The 21,374-nt window shown below is 39.7% G+C and overlaps 1 protein-coding gene across 2 annotated transcripts in view; it reads right to left on the minus strand.

Annotated features, from left to right (window-relative positions):
* The window catches only part of LOC141554174 (uncharacterized), a 34,791-nt gene extending 18,181 nt beyond the window's left edge, over window positions 1–16,610 (minus strand). For both annotated transcript variants that reach the window (XM_074285798.1, XM_074285797.1), the window contains exons 1-2: window positions 16,243–16,610; window positions 12,439–12,523 (exon numbers count right to left, since the gene is read on the minus strand). In XM_074285798.1, the coding sequence (XP_074141899.1) occupies window positions 12,439–12,456 (18 nt within the window). In that variant the 5' untranslated portion in view covers window positions 12,457–12,523; window positions 16,243–16,610. The remainder of the gene's footprint in view (window positions 1–12,438; window positions 12,524–16,242) is intronic.
* Between the last annotated feature and the right edge of the window lie 4,764 nt (window positions 16,611–21,374).

The following is a 21,374-nucleotide window of genomic DNA, read 5'->3' on the forward strand; positions in this document are numbered from 1 at the left end:
TAACTTTTTGGGCATAATTCCAGATTGCTCTCCAGAATGGCTGGATTCTTTCACAACTCCACCAACAATGCATCAGTGTCCCAGTTTTCCCACATCCCCTCCAACATTCAGCGTTATTTGTTCCTGTCATCTTAGCCAATCTGACAGGTGTGTAGTGGTATCTCAGAGCTGTCTTAATTTGCATTTCTCTGATCAGTAGTGATTTGGAACACTCTTTCATGTGAGTGGATATAGTTTCAATTTCTTCCTCTGAGAATTGTCTGTTCATATCCTTTGACCATTTATCAATTGGAGAATGGTTCGGTTTCTTATAAATTATGGTCAGTTCTCTCTATATTTTGGAAATGAGACCTTTATCAGGAAAAAGAATTATTGAAGAAAGAACCAAAAAATGTGTATAGATGAATATAGAAATAATTGGGTATAAGGCTCATAAAGCTATAAAATATTAAATACAGAGAACTCCAAAAACTCAGGGGACACTTCCTCCTCAAAACACTGTGTGCACCAGAGGGTCTCCGAAGCCCCCTCCATTCTCACTTTAAGTCTGGGCCCTTAGTTAACTTTAAATTCTGTTGTTTCCTAGACTTAGTTGCATTTCTGAGGCCGTTCTAAAGTCCGAGCACTTGGGCCGCTCCCGGCACGCGCCTCATCATTAACATCTCCTGATAGCACGTGAGCGATCACGATCCCTTAGAGGCCCTAGAGCGGAGGGCGGACGAGCCCCGGGCGGCCTCCTGACCGGGAAGGGACCTCTCACAAGGCGGCCCGAGACCCACATGTCCCTGAGCCCAGAGCTCTCGGCCCCAGCTCCGAGGAGTCCCAATGCTCTCCCCCCTTCCTCCTGCTCTGGCCCCGGTGCAGCCTTCCTGGGAGCCACAGGAGGGCAGCACGTTAGGGGGGAGGAGTTTTCCGGTGGGAGAGGAGTTTTCCGGTGGGCGTGTCAGCTCCAGACTGAGGCTGAGGGAGCTCCTCCTCCTGTGCTCCCTGCATCTAGTCAGGAGCCGGTGCAGGGAGGACTCCTGGGCTGTGTCCGGGAGACTGATGCACTGACCCGCCTCGGGACACGTGAGAAACAACAGTCCGTGAACGGCACGTGCCTCACGGGGCCCACTCCCCAGGCCCGGCCGAACAACTCCTGCTCTTTCTAGGCTTGGACCCTTCTTCCCTGCTCCCCTTGGGGAGTCACAGGAGATGTGGATGCTCCGCCCAGAAACGTACACTTTCCTCCGAAGTGATCTCTAGAAAACCAGACTCTGACACAGCCATTCTGCTTCAATCCTGACTAGGCTTCACTCCAACCATCCCGGACCTGGCCTTTCCCGAGGAGCTGCCCAGTGTTCCCGCTCTGCTGCAGAGGGCGCAGCTCCGGGACTGGCTGGAAGGCCAAGTGTGTGCTCGCCAAAAGGAATCTTCTTATGGAGAACTCACGCACGACAACATGTGCTCACAAGGTGGTCAGCGAGGCAAGGGCGCCCTCAACGGATCTGCAAAGAACTTCAGAACCGAGTGTTTGACAGGGGAGACACTGGCCCTCACACAAGGCCCGCGCTCCACCAGGGAAGCAGAGCCGGATTCGCTCAGAAGAAACACGAGATGTGCTCAGGGCGAGAAGCCCCTCCAAAGGGTTCTGGGTGTTAGGATTCTTACAAGGTGCTAAGTCACTGGAATGGATAGAGACAATAATTGTCCAATTTAGCCTGGTACTTAACAGTTCTCTAGCTCAGTAATGTATTGACTAGAATTCTACGAGATTCACACCTTTAGGAGAGAACACTTAAAGAGCATTCTCAGAGGCAGAGTCTGATTCCCACACTCTAGGTCTCAGTGATCCTCACACTTTTTAAATCGGGGCCACTACACTGTCCCTCAGACTGTGGGATTGTAGTAAAAACAAAAGCTCCCACTGTCTCCGCCCCCCAGCCCACTTGCCATAACCCAGCGGGCCCATAAACGTCCTCATTGGGCCCACGAGAATCCCTGATCTAGGAGATTCAGTCAGGAGTCAACTGAGATTCCACCATGGTGCTGGCTGGCGATATTCGGACAAGAGTTCATCTGGAGTCAAGGAGAGAGATAGGTCTCTACTAAAGCCAGCCAGGCCCCAGGAAAAGATTCAAGATTTTGAAAGACACAATATAGGTTCTGGACTTTAACTCCTGGCTGCATTTTGGGCTTCTCTTAACTGAAACTAAGGCTGCCTCCGGAAGCTCCCCAAGAAACCTCCTCCCAGAGAATGATTACGATTTAGAGAAATAGAACATCACATTTTGGTGCCCAAACAAGGACAGACAAGATTCTGATTTCTATGGAAAAGCCTCTAATCCTGATCCAATGGAAAAGCCTCTCTGACCCAGAAATAAGGGTGAGTAAAACAAGGAAACTTTGTTAAAGTGCTAAAGTAGAATTTCAGCAAAATGGGGCAAATTTTTAGAAAACAGCCTTCTGTTTCTGTTTAAGGAAAATGTTTAGAGAACATTGTCAAGGTTATGAAAAGCCAAGAATTGATTATAATTATGAAGGAGATCACTGAATTTTTAAAAACTTCAAAGTACACATCTCCTTTGTCCTCGAAGAAAAAAAAATTGGATCTAAATGAGTGGAAATTAGTAGGAGAGCAACTATGTGAATATTACAATTCCAATCCAAACACAATTTCCAAAGATACACTTCATACATACAATTTAATCCAAGTGGCTTTAAAGTGTTAGACTAAAGAAAAGGATGAAAGAACAGGAGGGGGAGGATCCAACTAAACTAGGTGAAAAGGATGAATGAGATAACAATGAGTTAAGTACAATTCTGAGCAACAGGAATATTTCCCATCTTCTCCCTCAATTAACCCTTCATGGGTGGAGGAAGGAAGAGGAAGGGAAGAGGCAGTGACACAAACAGAATCGCATGTTAAGCAGCCTATGACCAGATTAGAAAAAGCATCGGTTAAGGCTAAGAGAGAAGGACAGGATGCAAGTGATTTTATAGATGCATACCCTATGATTGAAGAGCTTGACTCTTCAGGTCAAAAAAAGAGAAGATACACTCATTTTGATTTGGATAAAATTAATGATTTAAAAAAAAAAAAGTTTGCACTCTGTATGGGGCTACATCATCTTATGTTAAAATGTTACTAGATCATTTGTCTTATGAAATCCTAACCCCAAATGACTGGAAAGCCATAGCAAGGACATGTTTAGAACTGGACAAAACTTGTTGTGGCTTTCAGAGTATCATGAATTATGTAGGATTCAAGTCAGACACAATAGGGAAACAGGAGATAATACCCAATTCACTTTTGACCAACTAGCAGGTGAAGGTCAGTTTGGAGAGAATTCAGAACAGATTTATTATCCCATAACAGTGTATGAGCAAATTTCTAAGACTGCAATAAAAGCTTGGGGTTCCCTCTACAGACAGAAAGATCAAGGGGAAGCTTTCACAAAAATAGAGCAAGGTCCCAATGAATCTTCTGCGGATTTTGTGGGACATCTGCAAACTGCTGTGACAAGAACTATTGGAGAGAATGCAGCTACAGAAATAATGACCAGACCTTTAGCTATGGAAAATGCCAATGAGATTTGCAAGATGCTCCTTTAGAGGAGATCATAAGACGCTGTGCTACAGTGGGCAAAAATGCTTATTATACTCAATGATAAACATGGAAAAATAGGGTCCCTATTGGCAAAAGACCTCTAGAGAAACTTGTCGGTGTTTTCAATGTGGAAAAGTTGGACATCTAAGAGTTCAGTGTAGATATGGAGACAGAGTGAGAAGACAGGCTGAGAGAAGACCCAAAACTCTATGTGCAAAATACCACAAGGGCTTCCACTGGGCTTCAGAATGCAGACTGACCCAGGGAAATGAGAGGCAGGGCCCAGCTTCAGCCCCCCAGTTGTGGCATGATGGCAGCCGAGGTTACACCCAGAGAAATTCAATATTAAGAAACGATCAATTAGCCAAGAGGCAATCAGATGGAAGAAAGGGATTGAAATTAGGAAAAATAGAGTTGTATGCAGTAGAGACTACTGAGATATTCCCTGGAGAGATGAAATCTGTTCCTGTCCAGCCTATGGATCCTTTGCCTCAAGGCACAGTAAGCTTGACCATTTCACCTCTTGAGAGTACTTACAAAACAGTGTTCATCCACATACTGATGTGGGAAACTGGAGAATGTGTAGCTAATATCCCAGTCACTAACTCAGGTAGAGAATGTGTGATTTGTCAACCAGGAGAAGTAGTAGCATCGGGATTATTGTTACATACCTCTAATAAGAATCTGGTGACAATCGCCCAGATTCTGAATCCAAGGAACAAAATACAGGAATATACTGGACAACAGCCATGACAGCTGACTGGCCTATGCTTACTATTTATATAAATGGAATACCATTAGAAGGATTAGTAGACACAGGTGCAGATTGTACAGTCATTAGGGGTGCCAGCTGGCCCAGTCACTGGCCAAAGATTAAGGCAGACACCTACATGTCTGGTGTAGGAGGATCAATAGCAACAGAAGTTAGAGCTGCCCTGTGAGATGGACATTTTTAAATAAAACAGGAGTTTTTACTCCTTTTGTGGTTGAAAAAATCTCCATCAATCTGTAGGGAAGAGACATTTTACAGCAGGTAGGATTACAATTAAGTACTCCGGCTTTTTTAGGCAGGACTACTGTTGAAAGTCTACCTGCACTCTCACTGGTTCCTATTCAGTAGAAAACTGATTCACTAGTGTGGGTAGAACAGTGGCCCTTAACAAGGAATAAAATTCAGGCCTTATTAGACACAGTGCAAGAGAAACTTGACCAAGGACATTTGCGACCTTCTCTAAGTCCTTGGAATTCCCCAGTATTTGCTATAAAAAAGAAATCTGGAAAATGGAGGATTTTGATTGATCTAAGAAGAGTAAATGAACAGATGGAAACTATGAGAACTCTTCAGCCTGGATTTTCATCTCCTACTCAGTTGCCAAGAGAATGGCCTCTTTGGGTTATAGACATTAAGAATTGTTTCATCCTCAGCATTTTTATACATTACCAACACAATCCAACAGCAAGAGATACAAAGAGAAATTCCATTCAAAATAACGGTCGATAGTATAAAATATTTGGGAATATATCTACCAAAGGAGAGTCAGGAATTATATGAGCAAAAGTACAAAACACTTGCCACAAAAATAGTCAGATTTAAATAATTGGAAAGACATTCAGTGCTCTTGGATAGGCCGAGCAAATATAATTAAGATGACAATACTCCCTAAACTAATCTATTTATTTAGTGCTATACCAATCAGACTTCCAAGAAACTATTTAAATAACCTAGAAAAAATAACAACAGAATTCATATGGAACAACAAAAGGTCGAGAATTTCAAGGGAAGTAATGAAAAAAAAAAATTAAGTGAAGGTGGTCTAGCTGTACCTGATCTAGAACTATTTTGATTACACCAAATTAAAAAGTTTCTGCACAAACAAAACTAATGCAAACAAGATTAGAAGGGAAGTAACAAATTGGGAAAACATTTTTACAGTTAAAGGTTCTGATAAAGGCCTCATCTCCAAAATATACAGAGAATTGACTTTAATTTATAAGAAATCAAGCCATTCTCCAATTGATAAATGGTCAAAGGATATGAACAGACAATTTTCAGATGATGAAATTAAAACTAATTCCACTCATATGAAAGAGTGTTCCAAATCACTATTGATCAGAGAAATGCAAATTAAGACAACTCTGAGATATCATTACACACCTGTCAGATTGGCTAAGATGACAGGAACAAATAATGATGAATATTGGAGGGGCTGTGGGAAAACTGGGACACTGATGCATTGTTGGTGGAGTTGTGAAAGAATCCAACCATTCTGGAGAGCAATCTGGAATTATGCCCAAAAAATTATCAAAATGTGCATACCCTTTGACCCAGTCATACTACTACTGGGCTTATACCCCAAGGAACTACTAAAGAAGGGAAAGGGACCTGTATGTGCCAAAATGTTTGTGGCAGCCCTTTTCATAGTGGCTAGAAGCTGGATCAAGCTCCATCAATTGGAGATTGGTTGGGTAAATTATGGTATATGAATGTTATGGAATATTATTGTTCTGTAAGAAATGACCAACAGGAGAAATACAGAGAGGCTTGGAGAGACTTACATCAACTGATGCTAAGTGAAATGAGCAGAACCAGATCATTATACACTTCAACAATGATACTGTACGAGGATGTATGCTGATGGAAGTGGATATCTTCAACATAGAAAAGAGCTAATCCAATTCCAATTGATCAATGATGGACAGAATCAGCTACATCCAGAAAAGGAACACTGGGAAATGAGTGTAAACTGTTATTTTTACCTTCTGAATCCAATTCTTCCTGTGCAACAAGAAATTCAGTTCTACACACATATATTGTATCTAGAATATATTGTAATATATTTAACATGTATAAGACTGCCTGCCATCTGGGGGAGGGGGTTGGGGGAGGAAGGGAAAAAATCTGAATAGAAGTAAGTGCAAGGGATAATGTTGTAAAAATTTACCCATGCATATGTACTGTCAAAAAAAAGTTATAAAATTAAAAAAAAAAAAGAATTGTTTCTATTCTATCCCTCTAGATAAGGAAGATATGAAAAGACTTGCCTTTTCAGTGTCCAGTGATAATTTGGCTGAGCCTTATAAAAGATATGAATGGACAGTTTTGCCACAGGGAATGAAAAATAGCTGTATGCCAAATGTATATTGTTGCTGCTCTTGCTCCAGTAAGAAAAGCATTTCCAAAAGTAATATTGTTACATTATATACAATATATTTTGGGATGTACAACTGGGGAACAAATGTTAGAAGCATGTCTACAAAAGACCATGGAAACATTAAGGAACTACAAAATGCATATAGCTACAGAGAAAATTCTAAGACTAGCTCCTTTTCAATATTTAGGATATGAAGTATATCCTAAGGCACTCACAGTACAAAAGCTTTCTTTAAGAACAGAGAAGTTGGACACCTTAAATGATTTCCAAAAATTAATAGGAGATAGCCAATGGATGCGTCTAGTGTTAGGCTTAACTAACAATCAACTGCAACCTCTATCAGACATTTTAAGGGTAGACATTGCTTTAAACATTTAAGGGGAGACACCATGCCAGCTTACAAAAGAAGCTCAAGAGGGGCTTTGAGAGAAGTTGAACTGGTTTATCCAATGTGGTTGAAATAGTCATTTAAAAACCCTTGGAAATATCAGTTTTTGTTATATAAGAAGCACCCACAGCAGTCCTTCATCAAGGAGACAGTGTGATGTGATATGATGCGAGTAGGTGAACCTCCCAGCACAACCAGAACAAAGCCTTACTCTTTACCCAGGGCTTGTGGCTAGAATTCTATTAAAGGCTATTAAGAGAGTAGTACAATTATCTGGAATAAGTCCTGACAAGATATACACCTTTTATACCACTGCACAAATTATTGTGTGCTGTGAAACTATCCCAGAGTGGCAAGTTTTATTGGCCACGGCTCCAAATTTTGCACACAGGTCTCCATTAAAGATAACCAGACTGTTACATAATTGGTGATGGATTTTTGAAGAAAAGGTTTCTAAGGTTCCTCTTAAAGGACCAACTATCATTACAGATGCATCCCAATATAACATTTGTGCTGTATACTCTCATGATTTAACCATAAAGAGAGTAGTCAGAACTCCTTTTCAGTCCACTCAGCAGAATGAATTATTTGCAATTATACTAGCTCTTACTTATTACCCAGGAGATGTAAATATAATTTCTGATTCAGCCTATTCAGTAGGTGTGGTACAAAGAACTTCCACAGCCGAAATAAAATTTGCAGCTTCTAATATTTATGAGCTCTTTAAGGAACTTCAAGAGCAAGTGAGAAAGCATCCAGGCATATCTTGCATGTCCACTCACATAGTGGACTTCCAGGTCCTATTTTTGATGGAAATTCAAAGGCAGATAGCTTTTTAACTGTTAGCCAGTACTCCTTTATTTCAGGAAGCCCAAGAATCTCATTTTTTTTTCCCCCCTGAGGCTGGGGTTAAGTGACTTACTTCCCCAAGGTCACACAGCTAGGAAGTGTTAAGTGTCTGAGACCAGATTTGAATTCGGGTCCTCCTGAATTCAGGGCTGGTGCTCCATCCACTGCGCCACCTAGCTCCCCCAAGAATCTCATTCTAAATATCATTAGGCTACTCGAGCTTTACGTTTACAATTTGGAATAACAAGAAGCTAGGAGTATAGTAAAAAGCTGTACAGCTTGCCTTCCTTTCCATGCTCCTACTCTCCATGCTCTCTCCAGGGAAGAACCCTCATGGTTTGAGACCCAATGAAATCTGGCAAATGGATGTGACCCATTATAAATCTTTTGGTCATCTGTCTTTTATCCACGTTGTGGTAGATCCCTTTTCAGGATTCACTTTTGCAATGCCAACAGCAAAAGTCACTAAATTCCTTATCCAAGCATTTGCAATCATGGGTGTGCCACAAGAAATAAAAACAGATAATGGACCTGCGTATACTTCTAAACATTTTGCACACTTTTGTGCACAGTATAAGATTTTACATACCATTGGCATACTTTTTAATCCTCAAGGTCAGGCAATAGTAGAGAGTAGAAACAGAGACATTAAGACACTACTTCCAAAAAATAAAAGAAAGGGGGAGCCAAGGATAACCTTAGAGAACTTCTAAATTTAGTTCTCTATACCATTAATTTTTAAATTTTTGACAAAGATGCAATGGCTCCGGCAGACAGGTTTTATAACCCACCTGAAGGGCAGTGTGTAGTATGAGCAGCTCTACTAACTTTAGATAATTGCCAGGTGATGTGGAGAGATCCAGAAAGTGGTGAATGGAAGGGACTAGATAGGTTAACTGCTTGGGGGAGAGGATTTGCTTGTATTTCCTCAGATGGAGAAGGAATCAGATGGCCAACTAGTCATATTTCCCTTGTCCATCAGAGAGAGCCAGAAAAAGAGAAAAACCTCAAAACAAAGGAGAAGACCTAAGAACAAAATCTGCAAGAATCATTGGATTCCTTAACACAAGATAAAACTGTTAAAGGACTTGAAAACCAGCAGGGATCATTTGATTACTTGAGCTGAAAAATTGCTAATGAGACTACTGTAGGACTTCAAAATTTATAGGAATTATTAGATTCCTGGCACATGAATTAATGGACAGTATATTCTTTTTGGACTATTTCTAGTACTTATGGATATGAATAATTCCTCATTTGTTATGTTACTATGTGTTTATGTAATTTATGTAGTTATGTGTAATACCTCCCATATTGATGGATTTATGTATATCTGTTTCAAGGTCATGACCTCCCTATGTTCTAAATCAAAAGAAAGGGGGAGATGTTAGGATTCTTACAAAGTGCTAAATCACTGGAATGAATATAATTATCTACTTTAGCATGGCACTTAATTCTCTAGTTCAGTAATTTTTTACTAGTTTTCAGTAATATTTTTTTTACTAGTTTTCAGTAATATTTACTAGAATTCCATGAGATTCACATCTTTAAGACAGTATACTTTTAAGGGGCTCCCACAAGCCCAGGGAGTACTCACAAGCCCACTCTTAGAGGCAGAGTCTGATTCCCACACTAGGAGATTCAGAGTCAGGAGTCAATTGAGATTTCACCATGGTGCTGGCTGGAGACATTCTGATAAGAGCTCCCCAAGAAACCTCCTCCCAGAGAACAATTACAATTTAGAGAAACAGAACATTACACTAGGGACAACTTGTGTCTGACCCATGGCCAAGCATTCCAGCTCCTAGTAGTCTGGTCACCCACAGTCCGACATATGTAATGTTGCTCCGTCACAGGGATGTCATGGAAGGTCTTCAAGATCTTCACAGGTGAATTCCCAAAGGCTTTAGATATCTAATAATTGTTTTGAATGAACTTTCTCTTTTCAAAGCTGAATCCTGCTACTGTTTTTCTAAATCTGTAAAGACGTACTGTGATTTTTGTGAATATATTTGATATCCCTGTTTCATGACAGAAGTTACAAATGTCTTTATTTTCCATGCTGATTCTCTGGGGTCTTCTACAGAAATTAGCACATTGTCTACTGTTAGGATTCTTGTAGATGTTATGGGCCAGAACTTGAGACAAAGTAATGTGCTTAGTTCATATCTTTACAAGGAGTTTACACCTTTAGACTTCTGAAAGGAGTTTACACCTTTAAAGGAGCTTTAAAGGAGTTCCCACAAGCCCATTCTCTGGGAGGATAAAAGGAACCAAGACTCAGTGGGAGAGTCAGTCTGGAAAAAGTCAGTCTGGATTGGGTCAAGGAGAAGACTTCCTGTGGATTCACAAATCCAGCAGATTCACAAGTCAAAAGGAAAAGCCTGCTCATAGACTTCTGGGAGATTCACATCTAGGATTGAATTCTGGGAAACCCACAATCCCACACACTTGGAGGCAGAGTCTGATTCATTTCCACATCTACCTTCCTGCTGGCTGGAGGCTTTGTATTCAGAAAGAGCTAGAGACTGAAGCTGGCTGGAGACATTCTGACAGGAACTAAAGCCAAGGCTGCCTCCAGAAGCTCCCCAAGAAAATCTGCCCCCAAGAAAATGATTGACAATTTAGAGACAACAGAACACTACATTTTGGCGCCCAATATGGGGCAAGGACTTTTGCTTATCCTGACTCTGGCTGATTCTGAGCTCTTCAGGGAGCTAGCTCAGACTTTACATTCTATAAGTAGAAATAATTTTTTCCATTGCCAATGTCTTTGTAACTTATATTTATTCCCTTATTCCTACAGTTGGTAATATAATTATGTCAAACAGTGTTGTGGATAAAATAATATCCTTGCTTTATTCTCATATTTATAGGGAAAGTTTTCTGGTATGTTACTATTACTCCAGAAAAGCCCTGGAGCTACCCTTTCTAGATTTTGTAAATATAAGTACATCTTACTATCAAAGATATTTATTAATGGGTTCTTACTATTTTTGTTAGTTATATAATTATTTTGAAGACAATGAATAGCAAAAACTCAATGCTCCAAATATTTTTGATAAAAGATTGGTATCTCAGATATATAGGGAATGGGAAAAAATATGTCAGAACAAGAAACAGTTCACAACATACAAGTGAGTATAAAAGATGAAAATGAGAATTTTTTTCCAAATATATGTAGAGATAATTTTTAATACTCAGCAAACTTTTGAGTTCCAAATTCCCTCCTTCCCTCTCTCCTCCCTGAGAAGGAAAGCAAATTGATATAGGTTATATGTATAATCATGCAAAATGTAGACTCCTGGTAGTCATAATGAAAATTTTTCATATGTGAAAACATTGATGATCAACAGCCATATGAAAAAAATGTTCCACAGTGCTAATAATAGAAATTCAAATGAAAACATTTCAGTTTTGCTCCATATACAACAAACTGGCAAAGATGATTTTAAAATGCCAAAGTTAAAGAGTCTAGGGGAAGTCAGGCACACTAATATACTACTGCCAAAGCTACAAAGTGCTTTAGCCATTCTGGAAAATAAATTAGAAATTGAGAAGATGCCCATTAATTGGGGAATGGTTGAACAAGTTGTGGTACCTGACTGTAATGGAATACTACTGGGCTCTGAGAAATGAGGAGCAAGATGATTTTAGAAAAACCTGAAAAACTCACATGAACTGTGAAAAGTGAAGTGAGAAGAACCAGAACATTTTATACAGTAGCAGCAGCACAGTATGATGATCAATGATGCTATTCTTAATGTTAATTAAAAATGGTATCCAACTCCATAGAAAGAATGATATATGAATACAGAACCAAAGTACTATTTTTCACTTGCTTTCTCTCACTTTTTCCTTGTCTCTTCTTTCTTTCTTTGTATTAGTTTTCTTTCACAAAATGACTAATAGCATAATTCTTTACATGACTAAACATATAGATGTGTGTGTATATATATATATCTATATCTCTTTCTATTGATTAATATATTTTGTATATACTTAGTATATACTAAGATTGGTATGTCTTGAGAGAGGAAGGCAGAGAGGGAGGTGTAAAAGGTGAAACAAAACTTAAAAACCAACAATTATTAAACATTGTTTTCACATATAAGTGGGGAAAAAAATCAAATAAAATTAAACAAACAAACAAAGAAATACCATGAAGAAGCAAGAAGACTTGGACAAAAAATGGACAATGTGCCAAAGGAGGTGGGGGTGATTCCAAGATTGTGTACAAAGTGATGGCAGTCTACAAAAAAAAAAAGTCTGGAGGAATAGCAGGTGGGGGGGAGGGTGGGTTATAAGGGGAAGGTGAGCTTTCTTTTGGATATGTTTCACTTGGGACATGTCCAGCAGGTAGACTGTGATGCAAGAGAAGTACTACTGGGAGACAAGTTAGGCTGGACAAAGTTTGTTCCTCTCTCCTTATTCTTACCTTGACATGTCTGTATTCTTACCTTTTTCTTGAATGCCATGGTCCTCCAAATCAATCCTTTTTCAGTGTTTTCTTTGAGACTCTGACTTTTTCCAAGTCTTGTCTCCCTAGAAGATGGAAGAGTTACCTTAGAATACATTTTTATTTCCCAGGACTGATCTGGTACTAGTATCAATAGTCACAAACAGGAGAGCAAGATTTCAGACCATATCTATGCAGATTTTACCAAAAGTAGCAGGGATAATGCATGTCACCCTCAGAAACCTTACATTCAAACCTAAGCATCAGGACATACAAATGCCCACTTTTTCAAATATTGAATAGACTAGAACAATTATCATAATTGAAGACAACATAACAATACTAAATACTAAATAAATACTAAATCCTTTGGTGTCTAAAAGAACTGATTATCTAAGGAAGAGGTCAGTAAGTAAATGTTCTAATTATAGTGAGATATGTATTTATATATACTCACATATATAACAGACAAATACATCTGAGAAATAGAGAAAAGAGAGAAGAGTAATTAAACAATGAGAAAAGAGAAAGAAAAGTACAAGAAAAAGCAGAAAAAGAACACAGAGATAGAAAAGTAAAAAGTCTGGAAGAATTGGTTCCAAATCCTATCTTAGTAGGATCTAGCATTTACTAGCCCTTTGAACCTGGCCAAGTCACATTACTTTTCCAGGTTGATGAATTGAAAGGGCTGGACCTGAAAAATTCTGTTACTTTCCCAGGTAGGTAGGTAGCACTATACATAGAGCACCTGTTCTAGAGGCAGGAAGTTATGAGTACAAATCCAGCCCCAGATAATTAACAGTTAGATGACCTTGAGTAAGTCATTCAACTGTTTTTACCTCAGCTTACTCATCTATAAAATGAGCTGAAAAGGACTCCAGTACCTTTCCTAAGAAAAGCCTCAGAATGAGTTTGATGCAAGTGACACAACTCCACAACAAAGCTCTCTCCAGATCTCAAATTAAGTATTCTAGGATCATAAAGAGATCAGTAGGGATATAGGTATCCACATACACATCTATACATTTTTTCAAACTTGCCATCATTTCATTTGTTGGGGAGGTTCATCCCTCTCCAGGTGCAGATCATCATTTCTCTATGACCTGGGACAAAGCCTCAGAATTCTTTTCATCAAAACCTCAAGACCTGTTGCTGATCTGATTCTGAACTCAGCCAGGCCAGGCCTTGCAGCACAGCTGGAGATTATCCCCAGAAGCCTCTCCAGGTGGATAGGACTTGTCCATTACCTATTTGTAACCCTTCCAAGAACAAAAGTTCTCTTTCTTCTTTGTAGATGATCACAACATGGTCAGCTGAATCTGGCCAGGCTGGCAAGGCTCCTTGATACAGAGCACTGAGGACCAGCTGTATCTAAGTTTAGAAAGGATCATCATTTAGCTAACTACCTTTATGTTCAGTATCATAATGCACAAAGAATGAACTGGTTGTATGGCCCTGGACAAGTCTCTCTACCTCTATGCCTCAGTTTCTCCAACTGTTACTTGAGGGTAAGCATAACTTCTAACTATTCCCCTTTAGTTTATCTGAAAAATTAACATGACAATGGCATCTACTTCTCAGGGTTGTTGTGAAGATTAAACGAGATAATATTGTAAAAATATTAAGCACAGTGCCTGGCTCACAGTAAGCACTCTACATGTATTTATTGCCTTTCCTCTTAATTCATCTGAAAAATGGGGAAATGAATAATAAATAGCATCTACTTCTCGGGACTGTTGTGAGTATTAAATGAGATGACCATGTTGAATGCTTTTAAACATTTAAAGTCTCAAAAAAATATATATTTTAAAAACTAAATACAATATAAAAAAGAAAATAAATGAGAAAAGACAAAAAATAGAAAAGCGTTTGTCACGTGTCCAGAAGAACATAGGGAGGATTCAAAATATATAACAGCAAATTTCCATTTGAAGAAAGCAGATATAATAACAGTAGATATCATCATTATTGTCCATGTTTTTTTTTTTTTTGCTTTTGTTCCCCGAAGTACTTTTTACTTTATTCTTTTTTCTCCTTTCATCCTGTCCACTTCCCCCAAGCAACTATAATTAAGCAGACATATTTATATTCATATTCATACACATAAGCACACACATCTCTTTATCTACACATATACACTTATATGCACACATAAACACCTAAGCCCATCTGCACCTCTCCCCACATGTATCTATATAGACTCAATACACTTTCAAGTATATACACACATATCACCCATCCACACCCCAACACATACATGTATCTATATAGACTTACATGTATACCCACACACATATAGAATAGACACCTATCCGTACTCCCCCGTACATACATTTATAACTTTCATACACCTACAAGCTTGCGCACGCGCACGTGCGCGCACACACACACACACACAAACACACAGACACACACACACACACACAAACAAACACACACACACACACACACACACACACACACACTTACATCAAATACACACACATCTATGCACTTGTTGAGGCAGGAAATACCTCAACAATATTAGGGTTCCCAAGACTGTGTTTCCAGGCATGTTTAAAGAATTCACAAACTCAGTCTTCAAGTTAAGGGGCAAAGATTTTATGATAATTACAAGGCCAATTGAAGCTGCTAAAGTTCCAAGGGAATTTAGCAAAGAGCCAGAAGCAAGAAGGTCATTTTATAGGAAAGGAGTCACGGATAATGGTCATTTTATGGCTTAGAGGAGTGGCAGGGTGGGGTAGTTCCCAACAATTAATTGAAGCCACTGGCCTTACCGGTTCTCTCACAGGCAGCGCTGCTGGTGACACTGGCGAGACAGGTTAGCCCCAGAGCTTCTCAGGAAGTGCTACATTCTCACCCACAAATACATATATATAATACAATACAATATAATACATGCACATGCATTATGTATATACCCCCACACGTACCATGTACTCAGGCACTTGCACAGAAATACACACGCAGCTAAAACAGGGCTGACACAATGTACATTTCTCTCCTGACGGAACTGTTCAGTTTCCGTGTCAGAGAACAAGGATCCCAAGGCCTCCCTTGCAATTTTCTAACAATCTCTGCCGAGACTCCAGTTACAATGTCGCTGAAAGTCTCCTCTTCCCCGTCCCTGCGGACTCTGCTCCTGCTGTCCTTCACTTGCCTGGCTATTCCTTACCCTCCCCCACCCAGGGATCCCTCCATTCTCTCCTCCTCCCCTTTGTCTTACTCCCATTAATCTGCACACCTGGACCGGAAATCTGAACTCCCACCTTTTAAGGTCTTTATAAAGGGTGGGCTATTATCATTCAGGCTCACAAAAACGGTCAAAGTTGTATTGTGCTGTTGTCTCCAGAAGCTGCCAATCACTTTTTTGGAGAAGATCTGCTGTGTCAACTCAAATCTCTCGGACAGATTCTTCTTCCAGTAGAGAGCCGACTTCCCTTCCTGCAGAGAGCAGCCTCAAGTCTGGTCCAGAAACAACTCCCTTTTTCCTCCAGAGCTGCCCTCTTTATCCTCCCAGAGAATGGGCGTGGGAATGCAAGGGCTTATGGGAAGAATTACTTCAAGCAATGAACTTGCTCCTAAGCATGCAAGCTCTTCCCCAGGAATTCACAAGTAAAAACTCCCAGGAAAGGCCGGAACTAGAGAATTGTCAAGTACCGACTTAGCACTTAGTATGAACCTAATATCTCATTATCTCATTAGCACTTAATAAGAACCTAACACAAAGTGGCCCTTTGAAACCATATCCCCGCTGACTCCAAATCTCCCTACATCCCTCACGGATTTTTTATCCAAGCCTTACCTCAATAAGGTGCCACAGCTATGTCCCCCAGTTCACAGACCCTAGAGGGCTGGGCCTCTTTTTGCTTTTTCCACAAGCGCTTAATCAATGCTTATTGTTTAGTAATTTACTTCTTCCTTGCTGGCTCTCAGTAGGTACTTAATCAATGCAGGCTGCAGCTACAGGTCAGGAACGTAATCCGCCGCTTTTAACAGCTGAAAAAAAAAAGTGGAACTCAAAGTTCTAGTTCGGGTCCCGCAGCCAGATGGCTTCCCAGGACCCTTGGGATCTAATTCTCTCTTTCCCAGCTCCGGAAGCCGATTCTCCACCTCGGCTGCCCCAAGCCAGAGCCCTCCCGCCTACAGACACTCAATCACAAGGAAGTGGAAAAGGATGAAAATACTCATCACCTCTCACTGCGCCTGCTCAGACCTAACGTGGTCCTTGCTAGCAGCCGACGTACTGCAGAGTCCCGTTTCACTTCTGGGAAATGTAGTTTCGGGAAGGCGCGCAGGCTCACGGGGTAAGTCCAATTCATTTGGACTTAAACTGACTTTAATTAAACACCAGCTACGGGGTAGGGTTGAAGTTCCAAGAGGCTTACCCAGGTAGTCCCTTCCCCAAAGGAGCGGGGAGAGCAGGATAAGGCCAGACGCTGAGAAGTGATTTTAAAACGTTTGCAAAATAAATACCCAATTTATCTGCAGAAATTTCTGGTGCTTCTAGAAACTTTCCGTGCAGGCTCTAGCGCTGAGTCGAGCAAAGAGGGATGGCATAAGATGCTTTGCTCCTGGACACCTTAGTCCTAGTGTATGGCTACAATGCTTTTACCTGCAGTGGGCATTGTGGGAGTGATATAGCTCAGTCCAGAGGTGGAGGGGGTATATCAGAAGCCAAACCTGAGTTCAAATTCGGTGTTAGACCCTTTCTAGCTGTATGACCCTGCACAAGTCATTGACATGGAGAAGGAAATGGCCAACACTCCAGTATCTTTGCTAAGACCCTCACCTTCCCTAGAATTGGAGGGCTGGCTGGTGGAGCACTAAATGATGAGGTCTTCAGTGTTGGGTGGGGTCAGACAAAAATTAATCCCTGGGGCAGGCTAGGAAAAGGTTCTGCTATAGATCAGTTTAGTTCTGTGTGGGATGTAAAGGATCCTTACCCAAAATGACTATTCAGAGATCACTCAAAGTAAAAAGCAGCATAAATAAATAAATAAATAAAATAAAATAAAATAAAATAAAATAAAATAAAATAAAATAAAAATGTTCATTATAGAATCTCATGAGAAGTGGCCGGGTCCAGCCTTGAGTGGAAATACTCACAGCAGGAGGGCTGAAGAATCAGTGAATACACATAGCTTTTATAGATTTTGTTACAAGAGATTACATCACAATTTAGAGGGCATTGAGAGGCTTGAGGCCATCTAATTGGTTGCTGCTATCCAAAAAGATTGGAATGGAAGGTTTGTTCCCCCCAAACCACCTGATTTCTAGGAAACTGAAACTTAGGTCTTCAGGCTTTAGTGGTCAAACTAATAGACTAAATATCAATAAATGTCAGTGACTGTTGTTAAGTAAATATGTCTACATATATTATGCTTATGCAGGACACAGGAAAATAACAAAGGGGGGGTTCATATAATACTCATTTTGTAAATTCATCTTTCCATCTCACACAGCTCCATGGTTGCAAGGGTCCAAAGAAAGGTCAGGCAAGTGCAATTGAGATGTAAGTGGACCAATGGTCTTTAGGATCCCTGGATGTGCTTAAGAGTTGAGTACTTAGGGACTTCCTTCGTGGGTGGGATCTCCACTTAGATCTCACTCTGAAGTCTCGGTCAAGTTCGGGATGTAATGTTCATCGTTGATTGGCTTGTGTCTGTGACCTCATTGACCCTATTTAAGCTCTGGACACCTTCACATGACTGAACTCCAGTTTTTAAATGCCAAATTCCACATCATGAATTACATTACCTCCTCCAGGCTTTTCAGCTTTCTTTTCTATATAGGTTTCCTGCAAAGATAAGTTTCTTGAGTGCAAGAATTGTTTTGACTTTTTTTTCTTTTATATTCCCAATGCTCTGCACTATGCCTGCCTCAGAGTAGATTTAATAAATGTTTAATGAATTTGTTGAAGTGAATCCCTTGCAAACAGAAAATTCTCTGATTTTTCATAACCTTTCCTTCTCCCTAAGACCCACACATTCAAACTAAAAAAATAAATTAGAAAAAAGAGCTATTCTCTCCAGCTATATTTTGCCTCTCATCTTATGTTGTGCCACAGTTCTCTTCAATTGTCCTGACTCAGTTTCCCTAATTGATTCTACCTCAGTTTCCCTAAATTGTTCTGCCTCAGTTTCCTTAACTATTCTGCCTCAATCCCCTTAGTTGCAAAACTCTCTGCAGTTCATTAAGACTGAGGGCCACTTGCTCTAAGGTTATAAATTGTTAATTGTAAGACTCAAGATAAAGGGGAGTTCAGATTTCCTGGCTCCTAACTCCTTTTATCATCAAGAATTCATGGCACTACCCTCTCTAAATATTCCAAAAGATAAGACGGACACCACATTGATATCTTTACTTCTGTTTATTCAGACATCCAGACTCTGGCTCCCTAATTTTCCCACCATCCTGTCAGAACCAGAATGATAGTCTGTTCCCATGGCCAATGTTCTGACCCCACCCCTGCCTTGGTCTACCCCTGTAGCTGAGCCATGTCTGTATATATGTCATTGAGAACTCACATTCACCACTGGATACTTTGAGACAAGAGTCCCGTCCAGTCAATCATACTCTCCAATTAATAAAATATTAAAAACTCTCTAATTTCTATCTTGCCTCAGTTTCTCTGGCATTACAGTTGAAGCTGTCAATAATGGCAGTCTCTGGAGTTTTTACTTATACACCTTTCCATGGTGTATTCTTTCTTTATCTCCAAGTCTTCCCCCCTCCCCCCCAGCTGTAAGGAAATTCTAGCAGGCATAAAAGAGGAGATGTCAGCAAATTGAAGAGGTAGTTAATAAATCTGATGTGAACCCTGAAACCAGCTTATTCTCTATCTTTCTCTGGAAATGCTAAAACACTCATTCGGGGAACTCAGTTTCCCAAACTGTCTTGTTGCCATAGTTAAGATAATCACAAAGTAGCCACACTGCTTTGATTAGCAACTTTTGGGCTTTTCCAGACTGTCTTTGTCATATTGAGGCAGAAGATACCCCAATAACATTAGGATCCCTAAGTCATTGTTGCAGGTTTGGTGAAAGAATTTGCACAGTTAGTCTCCATAAGCTGCTTGACAGCAGGCTAATTTCCATGGGAATTTTAGCACAGAGCCAGAAACAATTAGTTTTACAGGAAAAAAAAAATCTGGTAGAGGTACAAATGAGGAGTGATAGGGGTGAAGCAGTTCCCATCATGGAATTCTAAGGCTTAGTGAATAACAGGTTATTCTCTGACAGCCAGGACTCTTTGTGGCACTCCCAAGGCCAAGTAACTCTAGGATTTCTCAGGAATTGCTATGTCCTCACACCTCTTCAGTATCTTCTAGGTAGTCTCTACATCTCAGTACACATCCCTATATTCCCTCTTTTACTTCCCTTCCTCCCCTAAAAATTGCTAATATTATATTTCCCCTATAAAGATATGCTTATAATGAATTAGATTTTCATTAAAAGCTTCAGTTCTAAGCCTGCTTTGAGGTACTCTCTATGTCCTGTCTTCTAGGGTTTTCCCTCTAATGCTGAATTTCTCCAAAATATAATTAACTGTGGTTAATCCACCAAACTCTTCTATGGATTTAATCTGCCAGTCAGTGGTATATTCATGTCATTTTAAAAATTGCTTCTTCTAAAATCCTTTCCTTGGTAACCCTATTGCATTCCCAAATTTATTTCATATTTATCACTCCTGGTGCCTATTTCTTCTCCTAAATAAATCCACCTTTTGGCTAAGAAAAAAATCTTGTGAATTTCTCACAAGCATATGTCAAAATTGCTGCCCTGAACTTACAGAAAAACTCCAAATGATGTCATAAACATTCAGAAATGAACAAACAAAAATACAAGTGGGGACCACTTTTAAGTTATCTTGTAAATGAGATATAGGCTGCAGTCCTTCTAACAATGAGGATTTGTGATTTTGTATTATCAGAGCTCATTCAAGTCTAATAAAAGATATATTAGGAAGATAGGAACAGATTCAAAAGCAGCAATAGCAATTGTGGAAACATAGCATAGAGTAAAAAAAATTAATCAAAACAGAAGTATACATTTATTAAATATCAAGTGGCAGGAACTATGCTTGGTGGTGACAGCACAAATATGAAAGTGAGATATGTCCTGCCCTCAATGAGTTCATATTCTACTAAGGCAGAATATGAAACATTCAAGAGAAGTAAGTACAGAATAAATCCAAAAGAATAAGGAAGTGATTTAGGGAGAGGGGCACAAATCAGGGAATAAGAATTATTTAGTGTTGTTATTATATCATTGTTTATGGTACCCCTTATCAAAATGTGCTTTCCTTCCTTATCTCTTTTAATAAGATCTATTTTTATTTTTGCTTCATCTGAGATCAGAATTGCTATCCCTGCTTTTTTTTTTTTTTTAATTTCAGCTAAATAATAATAAATTTTGTTTCAGCCTTTTACCTTTAATCTGTATGGGTTTCTCCAAGTCAGATGTGTTTATTGTAAACAACATATTGTAGGATTCTGCTTTTTAATGCACTCTGTTATATGCTTCCATTTTATGGGAGAGTTCATCCCATTCAAAATTATTATTACTAACTCTGTATTTCCCTCTATTCTATTTTCTCCCTGATATATACTTCAGCTGTCCCCTTCCACCCTGTCCTTTAGTTGTTTTTTTTAAAACCCACCTACTACTTTATCTCCTATCACCCCTTCCCCTTTTCTTAGTAGTCTTTTTTTTTAATCCTCTACCTTTTCTTGTCAAATCTTCACCTTCTCTTACCTTTTCCCCTAGTGTTTCTCCCCCTCCCTTCTATCCTTCCTGTCCCTTCTCTTTTCCTTTGTCTTCCTAATTCTTTGAAAGGTTAGAAAAAAATTTTATACCCAACTGAATGAATAAATGATTCCCTCTTAGAACCAAAACTGATGAGATCAAGCTTCAGATAATGCTCATCCCCCAA

This window comes from Sminthopsis crassicaudata, chromosome 2 (assembly GCF_048593235.1).
Source record: "Sminthopsis crassicaudata isolate SCR6 chromosome 2, ASM4859323v1, whole genome shotgun sequence".
Lineage (NCBI taxonomy): Eukaryota > Metazoa > Chordata > Mammalia > Dasyuromorphia > Dasyuridae > Sminthopsis > Sminthopsis crassicaudata.